Raw genomic sequence first — 24,033 nt, forward strand, 5'->3', positions numbered from 1 at the left:
GGTGCCATGTGTGATGACCGAAGGGATCTTGTCATGATGTGAAATGGCTCCACAGGCCATCACGTCTGGTTGTCAGGCTGTATGGTGGGCAATGAGTTGGTGTCCCACTGCTATCTGCGGCATCTCCAGACAAGTCTTCAACCTGGATTTTTTTTGACTGGAGAAGAATTGTCTTCAGTGATGAGTCCCACTTTGAACTGAGACCCAATGATCAGTGAAGACCCCCCCCCCCCCCACCCCTTCTTCTTCTGACACCATCACCTCGCTTCTCTTTTCTGCCCCTACTTATTTCTTCTCCATATACTTCTCAGAGAAAGTACTTGTACTTCTATCGAGCTGTATTTCAAGTTATAATCCAACAACACAGTCAAAACGTTTTCCTTCATTTTAGCCACTGAAACTGCTTCAGAGTATTAGATAATTTTACACAAAAAGGGATAAATAAGATAAAGAATGGCCCAGTATGAATAATGTGACTTCAAATATTTTGAATACAATATATTATACTGGTGAAGGGAAAAAAACTTAAATTACGTCTGAAATAAATATTAAATGAGATAGTTGTACACTATGCTAAACATTAGAATGAAACTATTTATTCAAACATGTTTTAAAAATTATTACAATAATGGAAATTAGAAGATAAAAGCATTAAAAATAAGAAAATCAACCATTTACATGAGCTGACCAAAGTATGATGTATATCTGTATCACTCACTCACTCACACACACACACACACACACACACACACACACACACACACACACAGAGAGAGAGAGAGAGAGAGAGAGAGAGAGAGAGAGAGAGAGAGAGAGAGCCATACAGAAATAAAAAAGCACACACTCATGGCCATGTGGGGGGGGGGGGGGGGGGAAGTTGCGCACTCACATGAGTATTTATCATTGTGTGTGAGAAGGAATGTACTTAAAATAGGAAAAGTATGGTAGGGTAGAACATGACATCTCTATGCTGTTACATTTGCCTATGTGCCATCATTAATCATCTTCCGGTGAATTGTTGACTCCTCTCATTTTTGTTCATTGCAACTATTGTTTTCCAAGGTAAAAAATGGGAGTATAACTGATAGTAGCTAATGGAGGTAGACATTGAACAATATGTTTCTATAAAAATTCACATTCATTACGAATCACAGAAATTGTATGAAGGAGGGTAACTGCACAATATTTTGCAATGGATGATTCAGACAATCTATATTCACTTGCAGCAGTGTAGAATAATTGCAGGATCATATGTTAATCACTCGAGAGAGCTTCTGAACACGGTTTAGTAATGTGTCCCCTTGTCTAATTATTTCTTGGTATTGCCAGTTCTTTGCATCAGGATGATCAGTCACAACAATGTTGCTAACTTTATCAATTTTACCATCAACTCTTCTGTCAGATATGAATCTTGATAGTTCTCTGTAAAATGACAGAAAACTATCAGTTTCATGAAAAATAAAACATGTTTAGAGCTGGATAATATGCCTGTAAAAGAAACACATCTGGGTCACACACACCAAGCAGAAAACATGTTTGTTAGCAAAAGACATATACAGCCTGATAATACTACTCATTTGCAAATGAGGAATATGAATGACAGGTGATAATTCAGAAAATTGAATAAACTGTGCTTAGTCTAAATCCCAAGATGGTCAAAGGGCACTGTCCATAACACTCCAAACATTCTCAAGCAAGCGAGCATGATAATTACATGCATCTAATTAATTCATAAAGTCTGTAATTAATTATTTAGATATCAGATGATGCAATTTTGTATATTCTTCTCGAGTTTAATTTGAAGTTTAATTACAATTTTTGAAAGATGGAAAGTTTATGCATTTCTACATGTTTCTACATACTAGTGCTGTTCTCTTTATCCACATTACATATATCTTCAAGTTGACTAATCACTTTCAAGGATAAACTAGCCCAAATGGAATTATGGTTCAATGTATGTGGTCTGGTCAAAAAATTCCAGAACATTCTTAATTCAGCACCAATGGTGTGTTGGAGCAAAATGCGGTTGGCATGCCTGCACACGCCTGTCTTTAATGTGTAACTGCCAAAAGTTTCATTGTTGTATGTCTGTTAGTTACTGTTCAGTGCCATACTGAGTAGAACATTGTGTTGCACAGTTCGTGAATTTTGCGATGGCAGGGTTAGGGGAGCAATGCATCTGCATTAAATTTTGTTTGAAACTCAAGAAAACCTTTACAGAACGCACCAAATGGTGCAGGAAGCCTATGGTGGTGAATGCTTAAGCTGTATTTGGTGTTATGAATGGTTCACATGGTTTAAAAATAGCTGGACAGAAGTTAAAGATGGACCCTCGTTCAGAATGTCCTATGACGTCTACGACGACACTCATGTCAGGAATGTCCATTAAATTGTGTGTGCCAATCAAAGACTGACTGTCCAAGAGACTGCAAAAGAAATGTAACATTTCAGTTGGATCATGTCATGAAATCCTGACACCGTATCTTGGAATTCATTGCGTGCCGCCAAGTTTGTCCCACGCCTCGCAAGTCAAGACCATGAAGACCTACACCTCTCAATCTGTGAAGAGCTTTTGGATTGTGCAAACAGGAATGAGATGTTCCTCAAGAGAATCGTAACTGGTGATGAGACTTGAGTCTATGGTTATGATGTTGAGACCAAGGTTCAATCTTCACAATGGGTTGGGGAGGGTTCTCCAAGACACAAAAAAGCTCATCAGGGCAAGTCAAATGTCAAGGCCATACTAGTAGTTTTCTTTGGCTTTGAAGGATTAGTTCATCATGAATTGGTGCAGCAGGGGCAAACTGTTAATCAAAGGTACTATCGGGGTGTGTTGCAATGCCTGCAAGAAAAAATGAGAAGGAAATGACCTGAAACGTGGTGAGACAATTCATGGCTCTTACATCACGATAACACACTCCCACATTCATCCCTTTTGGTGCTTGACTAATGCACAAAAAACGAAATCACTGTGCTGCTTCATCCTCCTTATTCTCCAGGCCTGGCCCCTGTGGCCTAATTTGTTATTTCCACTGTTGGAAACCCCACTGAAAGGACAAAGATTTGCCACAATAGACGAGACATGATGTTATCCTGCAAAAGGTATACTAAGACCGCTTCCACAAGTGGAAACTGCATTTAGAGTGGTTTATCAATTGTGAAGGAGAGTATTTCAAAGGAGATCATGCACAATAAGTAAGAGGGAAGTGTAGAAAAATTTTGTCAACAAAGTTCCAGGATTTTCTGAACAGACCTCATACATTAAATGTGAACATTTTAGGCTAGGCTTCACTGTGAATGTTACTAACATTAAATGAAAGAACAAGTTTACTGTTACCAGTCACTGTTTATTTATCTCCACAATGCATTTCAATGGTTTAAACCTCCACCATCAGGTGGATTTACATTTGTTAGTATGACATTTGTGTGTGTGTTGTGTTACGATATTTTTGGAAGAACTTGTGGCACTGTCTAGTGGAGAAAAGAGAACACTATTTTGGAACATGGTTTTGGGTTTCTTTTGACAAAAAATTAAACATAAATCTAATGGTAAACATAAAATAACTAAAACAGAGTACCTCCAGTGGTCACAGGTTTCTTCACTGTGTCACAACAGCAAAAGGAACCTGTGACCACTGGAGGTACTCTATTTTAGTTATATTATGTTTACCGTTAGATATACGTTTAATTCTCTGTCAAAAGAAACCCAAAAACATGTTCCGAAATGGTGTTTTGTTTTCTCCACTAGACTGTGCCGCAAGTTCCTCCAAAAATTTGTAACAGAACACACACACAAATGTCATACTAACAAATGTAAATCCACCTGATGATGGAGGTTTAAACCATTGAAACACATCATGGAGATAAATAAACAGTGACTGGCAACAGTAAACTTGTTTCCAGAATGAGATTTTCACTCTGCAGCGGAGTGTGCGCTGATATGAAACTTTCTGGCAGATTAAAACTGTGTGCCAGACCGAGACTCGAACTCGGGACCTTTGCCTTTCGCGGGCAAGTGCTCTACCAACTGAGCTACCCAAGCACGACTCACGCCCTATCCTCACAGCTTTACTTCTGCCAGTACCTCGTCTCCTACTCTCCAAACTTAACAGAAGCTCTTCTGCGAACCTTGCAGAACTAGCACTCCTGAAAGAAAGGATATTGCGGAGACATGGCTTAGCCACAGCCTGGGGGATGTTTCCAGAATGAGATTTTCACTCTGCAGCAGTGTGTGCGCTGATATGAAACTTTCTGGCAGATTAAAACTGTGTGCCGGACCGAGACTCGAACTCGGGACCTTTGCCTTTTTAGTAAACTTGTTGTTTCATTTAAAGACCTCATACATCTTATATTTTTACACTTGTGCTCACGTTATAATAACCAAGACAATAATATCCATTACTAGGTAAATATTGTATTAACTAATTAAACTGTGTAAATAACTTGTGGTAAACATAACAACTCACCGTTTAGTTGAGGTGCAGAGTCTTTGATAGACATATAGAGAGGACTGAAAAGTCTGCTAGCTTTCAGACAAATACTTCTTCAGAGTTATAAAATACACTTACAAACACACACACACACACACACACACACACACACACACACACACACACACGCGTACCTGTATGGTTACATTGTCCTGCTTGGCTACATAGTACCAGCACTGCAGCTTGACTGTTGTGAGGGACTGTGTCAGAGGAATGGGCAAGAGGAGAAAGGATGTGAGGAGTTGGAGGGAGAATTGGGGAAGGTGGCTGACAGCTGGCAGGGAGGGGTAACAGATGCATGGGGTATGAAAGTAACATCAATGAGCTTGCTCTAGACACACATGGGGAGAATGCTGCTCCATACACAGTGATGTGGTGAAGCGGATTAAGCTAGGGAGCTAGATCAGAGGAATATGGAGACTGATAAGAGGATGGTATGAGTGCAGGATGACTGGAGTTAGGGCATGAGGCAGGGATCGAGATGGGAGTGGACCATGGGGATATATGACATCATGGCCAGGAGAACTACACGATTGACCTAAATTAATAGAAGCTCACCAGGGGAAGGGAGAAAGAAGGATCTATAAGGCACTTTTTGTCCATCAGCCACTGACATTGAACATGTTGTGCTCAGAAGCATGTTCTTTCACTGGATGATGAACTCTGCTCTTGGCTACAGTTTTCAATGATCATTCATTCTGTTAGACAGACAGAAGTAAAATATTTATCAAGGAAGATCATCAAACCGCTATACGTGCCTGAGAAGTTATTTTATTTTGTTTTGACTATCAATTTCAGAATTTTGTGCACCATCTTAAGGTCCCATATGCACATCATGTACACATTCAGATGCATCGATACTGGCATACTGGAGCCTTCAGTGTCTGGATATTGTGAATTCGTTTTTCGAGACTTGACAAGTCTTTGAAGGAAGCACTCAAATAACAGATTCATTATATCCAACTACAAATAAAAAATGACAATCAATAAATAAACCATAGCAAACAGAATACCAACATGAAAAAAAAAATGAAAGAAAGAAGGAAAGAAATCGCTGTAAAGTTATGCACCAACCTAATACTTAGATTGGGTGTACAGTGAAATACCACTTTGGGATGATAAGAAGTATTGTGTGTGACATGCTCCTCATCTTGAGACATAAAAATATGTAGTCAAAGCCTTAGTGAAGGAAACGGTTTAGTTGAACAAGTCCAGGATAATACTGGTTGATTATGGAGGTGGGTGAGTGCTCCCTTGCAACTGGTTCATGGGGATGGTAAGAAGGATTAAGGATTTGTCTGGATATGGCACAAGAAATCTGTTTGTTGTCTAAGTTTTGGGATTAAAGCCTGTCTGTGAAACTGTAAGACAGTTGTGTAAGGCATAAGGCGATGGTTTTGAGTCGGTAGGGTGTTGAGAGAGGTAGCGTTCAATAGCCAGACTAACTATGTTCTTTCTGTTTGTCCATGATAGGAAGGTTCTTCATAACTGCCAGTGATGGATAACATGGAAGCAAGGTGAGAAAATGGAAGGAAGATGGATGATATTCACTTGGCTACAGATGCTGCCAACAATAGGTATCAAACACTCTGTTTCAACAGAATTGCAGCATTATTGGACAACATATATAATCCTTTCTTAGATTACTACAACGTTGTCTTGTCATTTTGATTTTTAGATTTCAGTAACTTACTAGATTGGATGAAAAGGCTGTTCCTTTTCTGTCAAGGATTTCACATGTTTCGCCATCAGGACCATAAGAGAGAAGGAGAACTGACATACACAGCAGGAATCAAAAAGTTATGCAGAAAATTTTAGTTTGCTAAGACAAAGAAAAAACAGAAAAAGGGACTTCATCACCCTATTGAACAGGCTCAATTAAGATCTGTTATATACACAGGCAAAAGCCTGTCCAGTTTTAGAAGGCTGATGAGATTTTCCCATTCAGCCACTGCTAGTGAAGTCTGTTTATTACTTCTGTAATCTTTTGTGCGAAGCACACAGTACCGTGCATGGATAGTTTCATTAAATCTTTACTTTTGAAAGATATGTTTACTGTGGTTCAGCTATATGAGATATGCTTTTTTTCTTTTTCTCTCACACACGTAAGAGCAGACCTGGTGCAGTACTGTGTGATATTGACAAGTTCAATAAACGATTTACTCATGCACTATTGAAGAGTTTTACCATGTGAAAACGATAGTGCCTAGCTAGTGCAAGCTTTTACCAGTTTTACAAGAGAGGATTGGCTGAAAGTAGAGGTGCACTTCTTTGACCATGGTTTTAAATTCAATTGGTTTTGTATGGCAGCATGTTAGTAATAAGTGAACTGTGATGCTAAAGTGTGCTGATGTTATGCACTGTCATACCTGTTTTGTCATCAAAGTTAAACTCATTATGGAAGCTACAAGTCAGATGTCTTACTTGGATGAAACCTGGATAGACAGTAAGATGACACTTGACAAACACTTTCAAGCAGATAGCATAATGGGTGTTACAATGTGGGGAAGCAACACAGAGGATGATCAAAGCTCATATTATGTCAAAGAACGGGTTTGTCGGGGAAGGACAACTCCAATTCTGGTAATGTCAACCAAGAGCAATTATTATGGCCAGGTGGACTAATGAAATTCTGGGAAGTGATGCTTCTGAATACCCCATCTGCATCTATTATAGTTATGTGTAACATGTCATATCACAGTAGGCAGGTTGACAAAGTGGCATAGGGCCTCATATTCCCATTTTAAGAGTGCTTCCAAGCCAATAAATAAATAAATAATCTTTGATAATAAAATGAAAAAAAAATTAATTGTTTAATTAAAGCCAACAAAGCATCTGAGAAGGTGTGTGTACTGTCAACAGACATGGTGCCAGCAAGAAGTACAAAGTATCCCCCTTACTGCCCTACAATCCCAACTTGAATGTGATGGAACTGGCATGGGCCTAATTTATTATTTCAGAAAGCACAGTAACGTTTGACACGACTAATGACTTCAGCTGCTTGCTAATGCTGCTTTTCTCTCAATGGCATTCTTTGATGGGTCACTAATTTAGTTGTAACGAATAAATTGAAATCAGTTTTTTATTGAATTCCAGAAAGCACTCATTGACAGCCTTTGATTCAAAGTTACACAATTTATATACCTATCTCCTTTTAATTTTTTTCATTGTTTTGATAAGCAATAAATAATTTGTGGGTGTAACTATTCAGATGTCCACCCCCGGTAGCTGAGTGGTCAGCGTGACAGAATGTCAATCCTTAGTGCCCGGGTTTGATTCCTGGCTGGGTTGGAAATTTTCTCCACTTAGGGACTGGGTGTTGTGCTGTCCTAATCATTTCATCCCCATCTATGTGTAAGTCGCCAAAGTGGCATCAAATAGAAAGATTTGCACCCGGTAAACAGTCTACCTGACAGGAGGCCCTAGTCACACAACATTTACATTTTTACTATTTAGATTGAACCTGCCATAGTGGTGATACATCCCACCCCAGCGGAGCCGTGTGTATCCCTACTTCTTCTAGCTTCTGAATAATATGTGCATCTGAAAACCATAGAACAAGATACCGTAAGTAAAATCACAGACATTGTGCAGTGATGTGATTTTTATTTGCACATGATGAGTCAATATCAAAAGACATGTATATCTTCAACATGGGATGGTGATCATAGTAACTTTGCAAGAGAAAATACCTTCACGGATGCAGAAATAGAAGTTACAGGGTTCTCTGGCCTGCCTGAAAGATTCACAGAATACTTAGGATTACATACACAACCAGTCACATTAATGTGACCACTGCCTACTTTCAATGTCATCGGCAGCTGGTGGCAATAGCAGTGCAGAGTAAGTACATGACAGTGGTGAATGATGTGCTAGTGTTGAGTAACTGACCACCCAGATGAACCAAGGGGCTACCACAATATCTCCCCCTCAACGACGGTCCAGTGAACATTGCTGTATATGAGCCTTCGCAGCAGACACCTGGTTCATGCACCCATGCTGACTGCTGTTCATCCATGTCAAACATTGGAATTTTCACACGAATACCACAACTGCATGTCCACTGAGTGGTGACAGATGGCCTTCTCAGATGACAGATAGCCACTGCCGTGTAGAGTGTGAAATGTCTGACAGCAAACACCCTGTAGCAATCATCGGAAGGAGCATTATGGTCTGGGGAATGTTTTTGTGGCATTTCCTGGGTGATTCTGTCATTCTGGAGTGCACAATGGATCAATACAAATACACATATATTCTTGGGGACCCATTTAGTTTGTTTTTCATCAGCACAATGGCATCTGAAGAAGGACAATGCAACATGTCACACAGCTCGAGTGAATGTGCATGTTGTGAGTTTATCGTACTCCCCTGGGCACCAAACTCCAAAGATTTAAACCCAATTGAGAATCTGTGGGACTACCTTGATCATGCTGTTTGTGCCATGGATCTTCAAACCAAAAACCTAGCACAGCTGGCCACAGCACTGGAGTTGGAATGGCTCCACATGAAACTTCCTGACAGATTAAAACTGTGTGCCGGACCGAGACTTGAACTCGGGACCTTTGCCTTTCGTGGGCAAGTGCTCTACCAGCTTTTTGCACCATGCAGCTATTCTGTCTTAAGCATTTTGCAATTCGATCTGATTTTCTGATAACTTTACTAGATGGATATTCAAATAATATAAGATGGATACTCACATTGTCTGCCAAACTGTTTATAAAGATGAAAGATTACAGCAGAGGACCTATAATAGTTCCTTGGAGAAATTTAAAAGTATGAAATAAACTTGAGATCCCCCACCAGTAGCACTTATTACCTCATGTGAATAAGTAGTTATGTTTCACAAAAACAATATTTTATCAATTATGCTTGTTATCCGTCAATAGACTGCTTTCTATAAGTATTTCGTACTGTTGGGACACTGCATATACATGGTGTTTCACACTTCATATTATACACTTCTAGAGATTTTTTATTTTATTTATTTATTTACACATCAAGTTCGGAAGGACCAAATTGAGGAGCAAATCTCCAAGGTCATGGAACGTGCCAGTTCATGAAATTACTACATAAATGTAATAACAGATAAAAATAAAATGTTTATGAACCCAAAAAAGTCAAGACAATAGGTTTAAGTAAATATAACATAAGAATCAGCTTAATTTTTCAAGGAGCTCCTCAACAGAATAGAAGGAGTGACCCATGTGGAAACTCTTCAGTTTTGATTTGAAAGTGCATGGATTACTACTAAGATTTTTGAATTCTTGTGGTAGCTTATTGAAAATGGGTGCAGCAGTATACTGCACACATTTCTGCACAAGAGTTAAGGAAGTCCGATTCAAATGCAGGATGGATTTCTGCCAAGTATTAACTGAGTGAAAGCTGCTTATTCTTGGGAATTTGCTGATATTGTCAACAGCAAATGACAGTAAAGGATATACAGGGTGGAGAAAAACTGCCACGAAATTTTAACCCTGGATAGCTGATGACAGTAGAACCAAAATTACTATTGTTGTGTAGGTCGACAACACACCATACTACTGAAACTTGGTGCCACATTCTCAGATTGGCCGTGGGATTGCCCTGTTGTCATTCATTTGTTAACAGGCAGCACACTGGTTGTCGGTTCACACATCACACATACAAATGTCCCTCACCCCATCACCGCCCCAACATGATACGCACACGTGTCGAATAGGTCTTGCTGTTTGTCTCCACCTCATGTCAGAGGCATTCACATGTAAGCTCACGTCATGTATGTTCACGCACATCAGGAACGATTTTCACTCAACATTTGGGCAGGCATTGTGGGTGACCATCTGATTAGGCCAGTTTGCCTGACTCCTCGACTTACTGGGGCAAATTACCTTCACTTTTTGCAAAAAAGTCTACCCGGCCTGCTGGAAGAGGTTCCCCTGGACATATGTCTATGCATGTGGTTGCAGCATGACGGGGCACCCGCACATAACAGTCATGTTGTGATCGGATATTTAAATGAACTCTTTGACGGCCGGGTAACTGGCAGAGGTGCTCGTAGAACACGGCCCCAGTAATCATCACACCTCAAGCCACCTGACTTTTTTTCGCAAACTAATAGCTATTGATGGGTTTGTTCCTGGTACATCTTATCTTAAAACTACAATGGATGTGTTGGGACATGTGTTGTTCAGAGCATCTGGCAACAGGGTATCCCTGCGGCCAATCGGAGCGCATGGCACCAAGATTCCACAGTTTAAGAATTGTGCATTGTTGACCTACACAACATTAGCTATCAAGGGTTAAAATTTCATGACACAGTTTTTCTACACCCTGTATATACTGAGAGGCGGTCGAGAAGAGGTTCACAAACTTACACCACTTATTGCCCGAACCACCCATTTCTGAGCCAAAAACATCCTTTTAGAATGGGAAGAGTTACCTCAAAATATAGAACCATATGACATAAGCAAATTTAAATAAGCGAAGTAGACTAATTTTTGTGTCAAACAATCACTTACTTCAGATACCATTCAAATAGTAAAAATGACAGCATTAAGTCTCTGAACAAGATCTTGAATGTGGTCTTTCCAAGACAGTTTACTATCTATCTGCACACGTAGAAATTTGAACTGTTCAGTTTCACTAATCATATGCCCATTCTGTGAAATCAAAATGTTGAGTTTTGTTGAGTTGTGTGGTAGAAACTGTAAAAACTGAGTCTTACTGTGATTTAGCATTAATTTATTTTCTACAAACCATGAACTTCTGTCATGAACTGCACTATTTGAAACCAAGCCAATGTTGCACACAATGTTCTTTACTACCAAGCTAGTGTCATCAGCAAACAGAAATATTTTTAGAGTTGCCCATGACACTAGAGGGCATATCATTTATATAAATAAAGAACAGGAGTGGCCCCAACACTGATCCCTGGGTCACTGTCCATTTGACCATACCCCATTCAAGACGCCACATCACAGATGTTCTCAACACCGTGAATAATGACCTTTTGCTGTCTGTCGATAAAGTAAGAGATAATCCAATTGTAAGCTACTCCCCGTATTCTGTAATGGTCCAACTTCTGGAGCAATATTTTGTGATCAACACTATCAAATGCCTTAGTTAAATCAAAAAATATGCCTAACATTTGAAACCTTTTGTTTAACCCACCCAGTACCTCACAGAGAAAAGAGAATATAGCATTTTCAGTTCTTAAACAACTTCCAAAGCCAAACTGTATATTTGACAGCAAATTATGTGATATAAAATGATTAATCATCCTTACATACACAGCCTTTCCAGTAGCTTTAACAAACACTGATGACATAGAAATAGGTCTAAAATTGTCCACAATCTCCCTTTTTATAAAGTGGCTTCACTATTGAATACTTTAATTGTTCAGGTAACTGACCATTTCTACAGGAAGAATTACAAATATGGCTAAGTACAGGGTTAGCATGTGCAGCACAGTCCTTTAATATTCTGCTAGGCACTCCATCATATCCATGAGAGTCCTTAGTCTTCAGTGATTTAATTATTGACACAATTCCCCCCTTGTCTTTATAACGGAGGAATATTTCAGACATCAATCTCAGAAAGTCATTTCCCAAGAGAGTTATATGATTCCCTATAGAAACCAAATTTTTATTTAATTCACCAGCAATGTTCAGAAAATGATTTTTAAATACTGTACATATACCTGATTTATCAGTAACAGAAATATCTTTACTACGAAACAACTTTATATCATCAACCTTGTGCTGCTGACCAGACACTTCCTTCACAACTGACCATATGGTTTTAATTTTATTCTGTGAATTAGCTATTCTACTTGCATACCACATACTCTTTGCCTTCTTAATAACATTTTTAAGCACCTTACAGTACTGTTTGTAATGGGCTACTGTAGCTTGATTCTGACTTCTAACATTTTGATACACTTTTCGTTTTGTAATACCACTAGTCAGTCACTCAGGCTGCCTTTTGCTGCTAGTACCTGGTTTAGAATGTTCCGATGGAAAGCAACTCTCAAAGAGCATGAGAAATGTGCTTAGGAAAGCATTATATTTGTCATCTATGTTGTCGGCACTATAAACATCCTGCCACTCTATTCCTTGATTACATTTTAAAAACTCTCTATTGCCATTGGATTAACTTTCCTATATAGTCTGTAAATGTTTGAGTACAAAATCCTTTTAGTGTTGAAAATTGTGCATCACTGTCTGAAAGGCCATCCACCCTTTTACTAACAGAATGCCCATCTAGTAATGCAGAATGAATAAAAATATTGTCTATGGCTGTGCTACTGTTCCCCTGCACCCTAGTTGAAAAAAAAGCTGTATGCATCAGATCATATGAATTTAGGAGATCTACCCAGATCCTTTTTCTTGCACCATCATATACAAAATTTATATTGAAGTCACCACACATAAATAATTTCTTGTACTTCCTATAAAGTGAATCAAGAAACCTCTCTAGTTTGAGCAGAAATGCTCTGAAGCCAGAGTTAGGCGACCAATAAACAACAACAATTGTAAGTTTAGTTTCACTAAATTCAACTGCACCTGCACAACATTCAAATATCTGTTCACTGCAGTGCTGTGATACATCTATGGACTCAAATGGAATACTGTTTTTTACGTACATGTGCACTCCCCCAGTCTGCAAGGAACTCCTTGAAAAACAGCCAGCTAATCTGCATCCTGGTAAAGGAAGCCTCTGAACTGTCAATTATTTAAATGGTGCTCCAATATACCAATAATTTCATAGTCTACATCTACAAGCAGTTCACTAACTTTATCTCTAATACCTATTATATTTTGATGGAACATGCTAATTGCTTCTCTACTCAGAAACATGACATTGTGTTGTAGACGGGACTTAGTAGGTGAAGTTTTATATAGGAAACAATGTCCAAAAATGTCATCCACTGATGCTGCAGAACATCAAACTTACAGGTGCCAGCACCTGTCAATGCACGTATATACAAGATGATTCTGTTGACAATATTACAAACTTTCCAGGATGATCGAGAAGGATAAATGATTCAATTTGGGGTAAGGGTCCCTGTACTGGAAATGAACCTGACGAAAGTTATAAGCAAAAACCATTCTGATACCTCTGACAGTGGAATACATGTACTGTACTGTTGTTGCTAAAGACTGTAGTGTAGGTAATCTTCAGAGGTGAAAGTATGGACCAAAACAAGGAAAAAAGTCCAGTAAGTATGAACTCCAAAATGCATACCCGAGGTGCTATGAGCACTTTTTGATGAATTTGTCACAATAAATTCAGGTTCACCAAGATCACATTCACAGCTACTTCCTTCATAAGACTGTACTATTTTGTGTATCTAGTTTTAATTTCTTCTACATATGGTAATGGAAAGTCCTGACAGAATGTAGATAGTTTAGGACTAAGGGTACCAACTCACTACATAATGAAAAGCTATGTAAACAAGATTGAAAGCTTTGGTAGCTTTCACATGAATCCTTTTTTGAGGTAGAGCACACACGCATGTGCGCACACATGCACATGCATGTATACACACACACACACACACACACACACACACACACACACACACACACACACACACACACACACACACATTGTGCTGGCTGCAGTAGTGAGACTACAGTTCTCCAGTGTGACAATGTGACTGGGGTGTGGGGTTGTGTTGACTGGAGTCAGTGAGGGGAGAAGAAATGTGGGGAGTGGGCGAGGGGATTTGGGAAGGATGGCTGACAGCTGGAAAGGAGAAAGCAATTGCACAGAATAGGAATGCAACACAGGCATATACCAGCATGGTGCAGTGCACGATGATGGTGAGATTGAGGAATGGATTGGGAGGGGGTAGCAGAACAGAGGAAGTGGAGACTGGGGAAACATGCAGATGTGCAGGATGAATAGTTACGATACTAGGCGGGGTGGAACTGGATGCAGGGCAGGAGCTACAAGAGACTGAAGCCAGAAGGATTTCAAGGACAAAGAATTTATGAACAAGTACAACTCCGATCTACGTAGTTGTGAGACTTCATGTATGAGGTAGTGGGAGAAGTAGTGTTTCACAGAGGCTAGTCCATGGTCATAAAGGATGTTGGCATGTATGAAAACGGCATAAAACAATGAAGCATCGAGGTGATATTTGAGTGAGGATAATTAAGAACTAATGAAGGAAATAGTTGAGCTCTTTAATATGGGAGACTACACTATGCACATTGGTTGAGAGTATTAGTCTATGAGATTGGAGGTTCCTTAGGTGGGAGCACACAACCAGCTACAATGAGGCATCCAGGACTGTTGAATTCACGGGTTCTGAGAAGCATGAAGAGTGTGGGAGTGCAGAAGATCATAGGAGTAATGCAAAGGATCTGAAGACATTGTGGTCATAAGGTATCATGGAAGGTATACCAGTGGCAATGGTAATATTACTATTGACATAGCAACTGAAGCTGAGTTACTAAACATGGTTTTCTGAAATATCACTGGTGTCAGTATTTTTGAATGTACACAGGCAGTTTCACAATTTGCATTATGCATTTATAGATGTTGTAGAGGGGACTTACTACATCAAATTTTATACAGGAACCTGTGTCCGGAAACATCATCCAACAATGCTACGGAGTGTTGAAGGAGAGGAAAATTATAAATGAAAACCATTCTGGCACTCCATGAACCATGGACCATGCCATTGGTGGGAAGGCTTGCGTGCCTCAGCGATACAGATAGCCGTACCGTAGGTGCAACCACAACGGAGGGGTATCTGTTGAGAGGCCAGACAAACGTGTGGTTCCTGAAGAGGGGCAGCAGCCTTTTCAGTAGTTGCAGGGGCAACAGTCTGGATGATTGACTAATCTGGCCTTGTAACACTAACCAAAACGGCCTTGCTGTGCTGGTACTGCTAACGGCTGATAGCAAGGGGAAACTATGGCCGTAATTTTTCCCAAGGGCATGCAGCTTTACTGTATGATTAAATGATGATGGTGTCCTCTTGGGTAAAACATTCCGGAGGTAAAATAGTCCCCCATTCAGATCTCCGGGCGGGGACAACTCATGAGGATGTCGTTATCAGGAGAAAGAAAACTGGCGTTCTACGGATCGGAGCGTGGAATGTCAGATCCCTTAATCGGGCAGGTAGGTTAGAAAATTTAAAAAGGGAAATGGATAGGTTAAAGTTAGATATAGTGGGAATTAGTGAAGTTCGGTGGCAGGAGGAACAAGACTTCTCGTCAGGTGACTACAGGGTTATAAACACAAAATCAAATAGGGGTATTGCAGGAGTAGGTTTAATAATGAATAGGAAAATAGGAATGCGGGTAAGCTACTACAAACAGCATAGTGAAAGCATTATTGTGGCCAAGATATATACAAAGCCCATGCCTACCACAGTAGTACAAGTTTATATGCCTACTAGCTCTGCAGATGATGAAGACATTGAAGAAATGTATGATGAAATAAAAGAAATTATTCAGATAGTGAAGCGAGATGAAAATTTAATAGTTGTGGGTGACTGGAATTCGTCAGTAGGAAAAGGGAGCGAAGGAAACGTAATAGGTGAATATGAATTGGGGATAAGAAATGAAAGAGGAAGCCGCCTGGTAGAATTTTGCACAGAGCACAACTTAATAATAGCTAAAACTTGGTTCAAGAATCATAAAAGAAGGTTGTATACATGGAAGAACCCTGGAGATACTAGAAGATATCAGATAGATTATATAACAGTAAGACAAGAGATTTAGGAACCAGGTTTTAAATTGTAAGACATTTCCAGGGGCAAATGTGGACTCTGATCACAATCTATTGGTTATGAACTGTAGATTAAAACTGAATAAACTGCAAAAAGGTGGGAATTTAAGGAGATGGGACCTAGATAAACTGAAAGAACCAGAGGTTGTACAGGGTTTCAGGGAGAGAATAAGGGAACAATGGACAGGAATGGGGGAAAGAAGTACAGTAGAAGAAGAATGGGTAGCTTTGAGGGATGAAATAGTGAAGGCAGCAGAGGATCAAATACGTAAAAAGACGAGGGCTAGTAGAAACCCTTGGGTAACAGAAGAAATATTGAATCTAATTGATGGAAGGAGAAAATATAAAAATGCAGTAAATGAAGCAGGCAAAAAGGAATACAAATGTCTCAAAAATGAGATCAACAGGAAGTGCAAAATGGCTAAGCAGGGATAGCTAGAGAACATATGTAAGGATGTAGAGGCTTATCTCACTAGGGGTAAGATAGATACTGCCTACAGGAAAATTAAAGAGACCTTAGCAGAAAGGAGAACCACTTGCATGAATATCAAGAGCTTTGATGGAAACCCAGTTCTAAGCAAAGAAGGGAAAGCAGAAAGGTGGAAGGAGTATATAGAGGATCTATACAAGGGCGATGTACTTGAAGACAATATTATGCAAATGGAAGAGGATGTAGATGAAGATGAAATGGGATATATGATACTGCGTGAAGAGTTTGACAGAGCAGTGAAAGACCTGAGTCAAAACAAGGCCCCCGGAATAGACAACATTCCATTAGAACTACTGACAGCCTTGGGAGAGCCAGTCCTGACAAAACTCTACCATCTGGTGAGCAAGATGTATGAGACAGGCGAAATACCCTCAGACTTCAAGAAAAATATAATAATTCCAATCCCAAAGAAAGCAGGTGCTGACTGATGTGAAAATTACCGAACTATCAGTTTAATAAGTCATAGCTGCAAAATACTAACACGAATTCTTTACAGACAAATGGAAAAACTGATAGAGGCTGACCTTGGGGAAGATCAGTTTGGATTCCGTAGAAATGTTGGAACACATGAGGCAATACTGACCCTATGACTTATCTTAGAAGAAAGATTAAGGAAAGGCAAACCTACGTTTCTAGCATTTGTAGACTTAGAGAAAGCTTTTGCAATGTTGATTGGAATACTCTCTTTCAAATTCTGAAGGTGGCACGGGTAAAATACAGGGAGCGAAAGGCTATTTACAATTTGTACAGAAACCAGATGGCAGTTGTAAGAGTCGAGGGGTATGAAAGGGAAGCAGTGGTTGGGAAGGGAATAAGACAAGGTTGTAGCCTATCCCTGATGTCATTCAATCTGTATATTGAGCAAGCAGTAAAGGAAACAAAAGAAAAGTTCAGAGTAGGTATTAAAATCCATGGAGAAGAAATAAAAACTTTGAGGTTCGCCGATGACATTGTAATTCTGTCAGAGACAGCAAAGGACTTGGAAGAGCAGTTGAACGGAATGGACAGTGTCTTGAAAGGAGGGTAAGATGAACATCAACAAAAGCAAAACGAGGATAATGGAATGAAATTAGATTAGGAAATGAGACACTTAAAGTAGTAAAGGAGTTTTGCTATTTGGGGAGCAAAATAACTGATGATGGTCGAAGTAGAGAGGATATAAAATGTATACTGGCAATGGCAAGGAAAGCATTTCTGAAGAAGAGAAGTTTGTTAACATCGAGTATAGATTTAAATGTCAGGAAGTCGTTTCTGAAAGTATTTGTATGTAGTGTAGCCATGTATGGAAGTGAAACATGGACGATAAATAGTTAAGACAGGAAGAGAATAGAAGCTTTCGAAATGTGGTGCTACAGAAGAATGCTGAAGATGAGATGGGTAGATCACGTAACTAATGAGGAGGTATTGAAGAGAATTGGGGAGAACAGGAGCTTGTGGCACAACTTGACTAGAAGAAGGGATCGGGTGGTAGGACATGTTATGAGACATCGAGGGATCACCAATTTAGTATTGGAGGGCAGCGTGGAGGGTAAAAATCAAAGAGGGAGACCAAGAGATGAATACACTAAGCAGATTCAGAAGGATGTAGGCTGCAGTAGGTACTGGGAGATGAAGAAGCTTGCACTGGATAGAGTAGCGTGGAGAGCTGCATCAAACCAGTCTCAGGACTGAAGACCACAACAACAACAACAACAATAACAACCATTCTGGTAACTCTGACAGTGGAAAATACATGTATTGGTACTGTTGTTGCTCTACTGTACAGGGAAGTATCACCGTTGAGTGACTGTGGAAGGCAGCTGGAAGATTAAAACATAATTTCTATTTTGTGATGAATGGAAGCTTGCTCTCAATGTAGAAATGTATAAGTTATTGCAAATAAGCATCCTGTAATATTCGAATACAGCATTACTGATGTGCTGATTGATACAGTCACAACAATTAATTTCTAGACTTAACATTGCAAAGTGATATGAAATGGAATGAACACATAAAGGCAGCAGTAGCAAAGGTGAATAGTCAACTTAACTTTACTGGGAGAAATTTAGGACAGTGTAGCTCAGCTACAAAGGAGATAGCATACAGAGAGCTAATGTGACCCATTCTTGAGTATTCCTTCAGAGTTTGGGATTCAAACCAGGTAGGATTAAAGGAAAAATTTGAGGCAATTAAGAGGCATGATGCTAGATCTGTTACTTTCAGATTCACTCAACATGTGATAGCCACGTAGATGCTTTGAGAAATCAAACAGGAATTGCTGGAGGAAAGGCGACTTTTTTTTCACAGAACACTGTTGATAAAATTTATAAAAAGGCATTTTTAGCTGGCTATTAAACAATTCTACTGCTGCAAATGTACATTTTGTGTAAGGACCACAAAGACAAAACAAGAGGTATAGGGCTTGTACAGAGGCATATAAGCAGTCGTTTTTTCCTCACTCCATTTGTGAGTGGACAATGAATGAAAATGACTGGTAGTGGTGCAAAGTACCCTCCACAATGCACCATAAGGTGGATTGTGGAGTATGTATGTAGATGCATATTTGTAAATCTGTTCCACATCCTTTCCTTAGTTATTCCCTGTTAAGTTTTCTGAGATCTCCAAAACACTCTTACATCAACTGAGTCAGTGAAATACAGCAATCACAACATGTCTCTGAATTTCTTTGATCTCATTCTTACAACTGAATTTCCTTAAAATGGAGTGCTAATTACCCAGACTATATTCATCCAGTGCTTCATAATGAGAGCACTTATCAACTTTCAAGAAACATTAAACATAATTTCAAACCTTCTCTAAACTTTTCCTGACTTAACATCAAATATTAAACACATTAACTCATTTGTTAAGCAATTAGACATTTCAAGCTCTTTTATACATGGGAGTTCAATTGTTTAAAAAAATCCAGGTTTTACTGGCTTGTTCTAGTATGCATAAAAAGTTGCATTTACAACTACTAATATTCATACTTTGGGGCAGAATTACAAGCATCCCATTTACAAAATTCAAACTATTTGTTGTTAAAATGATAAATGTCACTGATAATCACATCAAGTGGGTGGTAAGACGAGTAACAACGACAAAATCTTTCTGAAGATTATATCAATCTTTGAACACTAATGAATAGTGAAAAAACCAGCCTGGATTGAGAAACACAATTAAGAATCCAGAAGAGAGTAATTTAGCCATGGAGCACAATCCAATAACAATAATAAAATATAAGAACAAGTTCACTTTTATCACATTTCTGCACATATTTAAAATGAGAAGTCAAAATAAGTTAGTATATCATTATAATTTTATATATTATACTGACTTGTCTATGAATTCAGCAGTTACTCCAAATGTATCTGCCATAAAATCCAAAGTCAAGCTTTGATAGCATTGCAAAATTTGGGTATATGCTCTCAGTCGCATTTCTCGTATATAGTGACGATAGTGAGGGCTAAGGTAATAATCATGCTTAAGAAAGTCTTCCACTTGAGCTGGAACAAATATGACTACAATGTATCATCATTATTGATATTTGAAATAATAATTCAAGATTAAGATATAAAAACATGCTGCCCAAATCTACATTGCACAAACAGTCCATTCCATTTGCAACAAAACAAAATTATTTTATGATGTTATCTCTGCATTACTGTTTCATTTTATATGTTACAAGAGTCACTAGTCCACCAAGTTAAGCATGTACGCTATGTAATATATGGAATTCTTGTACATAGGATGTACCTGGGAAGACTTGACTTCAAGCACCATTCAGTATCATTGCACTTTAAAAATAAAAATAAAAATTACTCAAAGGTATATAAAATGTCTGATAGATAGCAAAACAGATTTTAAATCAAATAAGAAAACTCCTTCTATACAGCAGATGAAATTTTAATATTAAACAAAATTTACGTAGTGTAGAAGGCAAAGATATTCAATTTTACAAAATCTAAGTTTGTTTCACTACAAGCTACATCACATACAGAGACAACTGAGTTTTGAACTGTTCTGATCATCTACTTCCACCAACTGCCAGTAGCCACAATTATTTAGGCTCCCAAGGAACATTAGATGATTGTAATTTCTCTCCTCCAGACTGCTCTATGGCTATTTGAAACTTCAAAAGTGTCTCATTTCTCTCTCACACACACATAAACATATCCCTTCCCATCCAGACTTCTTTTATTCCTCTTTCTGTATACATGAACCTTACGGTAAATTATCTTTCTAGTGTCACATGTATTGGCTAAGGGAAAAGCTATAGGAGAGTAATTTCATACGATTTAATTGTGGTGTGTCAGACCACTGTAATCATTGATTGGATAGCTCTTTCTATATTACAGATGAATTTATAACTGAAAACAAGTAGCCTGGGTAATACAGAAAATGCAGATGCTTAATTTTGTTATAAAATCTGTTTCTCCGGTAGCACTATAATAATCTTTTCCATGACAGCAGGGATGGGTTATTAGAGGAGTAATTATTTGATCAACTGTAGTATAGCAGTGTGTTATAATCTTTAAATGGGCATGAGCCTCTGTTGGACTTTTGGAAGATGGCCTGAACTGCATAGGAACTGGGATAATCCCCTTGTTGGAAGGCTAAGAATGTACAACTTTTCCTCCAAATGCACGCTTGATAGTCAAGAATGATTTCCCTCCATGGAGTATACTGGGAGTTACCTGTAACATCACAGGAACTTTTGTTGCTGATATCTTGCCAAATATGTAAGAAATATAGTTCAGCTAGATGAGCACACAGAATAGATTATCAAAGTCAAATTTCAGAGGAACTAGAATCTTACACCTCTGCATTACACAACATAGAATAAAAGATGAATGGTAGTAGCAAAGTCAATATATATGCAGTGGCAGGTGGCATTGTTCAACATTGAAAAATGTTTAGGCAGTAATCAACCACATCCAGTTGAACTTATAAACAACTTTAGTGATTTACCAGAAGTTATACTGACACAAATCTTACAGTCTAGGCTGTACAGAACACAGAAATAGAAGTAAAATTACATTTATTTATTTGCTAAGTTTAAGAAAACTTACAAAGAACAGTTTTGGTTGACACACAATCAGGAGCATACCTGACCTGGGATTCGGCTGTAGGAGGCAAGTCCAAATGATTTTGCCATCTAGATTAAATTATTTCACACAACTAAACAGGAGAGTGAGATATTGAGAATTACTTGCCTTTTGAGGAATAAGATCAAGTCCTCACATTATTACTGAAGCTTTCCATTTAGACACAAATGTTAGTAATGGACACCAACGTCCACACAGTTGAGGTAACCCTGGATACTGCAGAGGAGGTAGAAACTCTAGATGAGCACTCATGTGATAACAAAGAACACACATTGCAAAAGACAAGGAAGTTCTAAGTGGAAATTAGTATGAGCAATCATTTCTCAGCTACAGTATTTGTAAATGTGAAGTTGATAGGACACATACCTAGCAAAGAAATGAAGAAATAGTATGTCCCTAGTCAGGGCTTAGTAAATTTCTTGGCTTATCTAAAAATCAAAAATGGTTATGGAAATACAAAATCCATTTCACACAAAGCTAGAAGAATTACTTCAGAAGGATGGGAAGGAGTTTACAGACGATTTCATCAACCCAGAGATCAATATAACACTATAAATGAAAAATATGTGAGCAATACTGCACAGCAGCAATAATGCTTTGGTACTTTCAGAGAAATGGTTGGCTCAAATGGGGGTTAGCATTTTCTTCTGTCGACCACTTCAATTATAGGAAAAACTCATGCGAACTTAATTAGGAAAACTAAGTGTTCAAATTTTACCTGTAAATACTTGGCAAATTACTTAGATCAGATATCCAGAGTAAGAGCAGCCAATTCCAGAAAAGGACAAATAGCTGTTGGTAAAACCAGACTGTCCTTTATTATTGTTGCAAAGATGGGTAAAGAAAAAAAGGGTTGAAACTGAAAGGATTCTCCAAACAGCAACAGGCGACAGCAGCTTGTAAAAGAAAATAAAGTTTTTGATGAGGAACTTGATGCAAAGGAGTTGTAATACTAGGGATGACTGGTTCAGGCAAAAACATTCCAGAGGATGTATGCAAAAAGTGTTTGGGTATCCTTCAGATATAATAGGAGGTATTTTCATTTGAAATGAAGCCTCTAAAATATTTTTTTTTTAATTTTAATCACTGTTTCCACTTACTAATTTGGATAACCAGTATGAATGAAACACTGACAATGAGTAATGTTTTATTTATCAGAGACCAGACATATATATTATAGAAACCTACTGTTTTGCCCTGCCTTGTAAAAATGTTTTACATTTGACAGTTTAAATTATTAAAAATGAAAGGAGGTCACTATCTACATAATATTTCAATTCACCCTACCCCCACCCCCCACTTTGCATTTTCCACCCCTTGAGGCAATTTATATGAAAGGGAATGTCTGTTTGCTTGTTGAATTTTTCATTAAAAAAAGTAACAAAAGCAAAAATTTAAAAAATCCATGTTTCAAACTAAAATAACAGTGAATGAAAAAGCAATGGAGGCTGCTTACTTAGCCAGCTATCAGTTTGCTCAAGGTGGTGAAGCCTAATCAGTTGCAAAAAATCTTATTCAGCCTGCTGCTATTGAGATAGTAAAATGTATGTTGGTCAAAATCAGCATAAGAAATAGCAATGGCACATTTCATTTTCATTTTTCATTTTATTATCTTCCTGTATATCATTTACATGATGTAGGATTGTCACAACAAAGTTATCACACTAGTACAAGTACTACAGACATAATAATGGATATCACTTTCAAGGCATTTTTTAAAAGTACAAATTTAGACACATAAATTAAAATTTTTGGTAATAAATTTACACACAATCAAAGTACTCATCTACGTCATAGAAAGTTTTGCTTAAAAGGTAATTTTTAAGCTCAGTCTTAAATTTTACTTCATCTATTATTGCCTTCATGTACACTGGCAGAGCATTGTAGAGTTTTATTCCAAAATAACTTACATGCTTTTGGGTTTGTGCTGTCCTTACCCTTTCTACATACAAATTCTTAAGAGTTCTAGTATTATAATTATGGCAGTCCTCATTTGTACGTAGATTTTTCATATGTGCTCTTGTACACAGAATGCTTTTAAAAATATACAGTGATGGTATTGTGAGTATTTGCAGTTCTTTGAAAAGGGGCCTACAATGAGTTCTTGGAGATTTATGTGTTATGATTCGTATAGCTCTTTTCTGAAATTTGAAGATATCTGTTAAGCTTGATTTAGTTTTACCCCAGAACACTATGCCGTAAGACACGATGGACTGAAAGTAAGCAAAATACACTAGTC

The 24,033-nt window shown here is 38.3% G+C and overlaps 1 protein-coding gene across 2 annotated transcripts in view; it reads right to left on the bottom strand.

The window, feature by feature from the left end:
• Positions 1 to 971: 971 nt before the first annotated feature.
• Positions 972 to 24,033, bottom strand: part of LOC126176688 (26S proteasome non-ATPase regulatory subunit 6-like) — a 122,841-nt gene continuing 99,779 nt past the window's right edge. For both annotated transcript variants that reach the window (XM_049923849.1, XM_049923851.1), the window contains 2 exons: positions 20,024 to 20,192; positions 972 to 1,422 (listed from right to left, as the gene is read on the bottom strand). In XM_049923849.1, the coding sequence (XP_049779806.1) occupies positions 1,248 to 1,422; positions 20,024 to 20,192 (344 nt within the window). In that variant the 3' untranslated portion in view covers positions 972 to 1,247. The remainder of the gene's footprint in view (positions 1,423 to 20,023; positions 20,193 to 24,033) is intronic.

This window comes from Schistocerca cancellata, chromosome 3, assembly GCF_023864275.1.
Source record: "Schistocerca cancellata isolate TAMUIC-IGC-003103 chromosome 3, iqSchCanc2.1, whole genome shotgun sequence".
Lineage (NCBI taxonomy): Eukaryota > Metazoa > Arthropoda > Insecta > Orthoptera > Acrididae > Schistocerca > Schistocerca cancellata.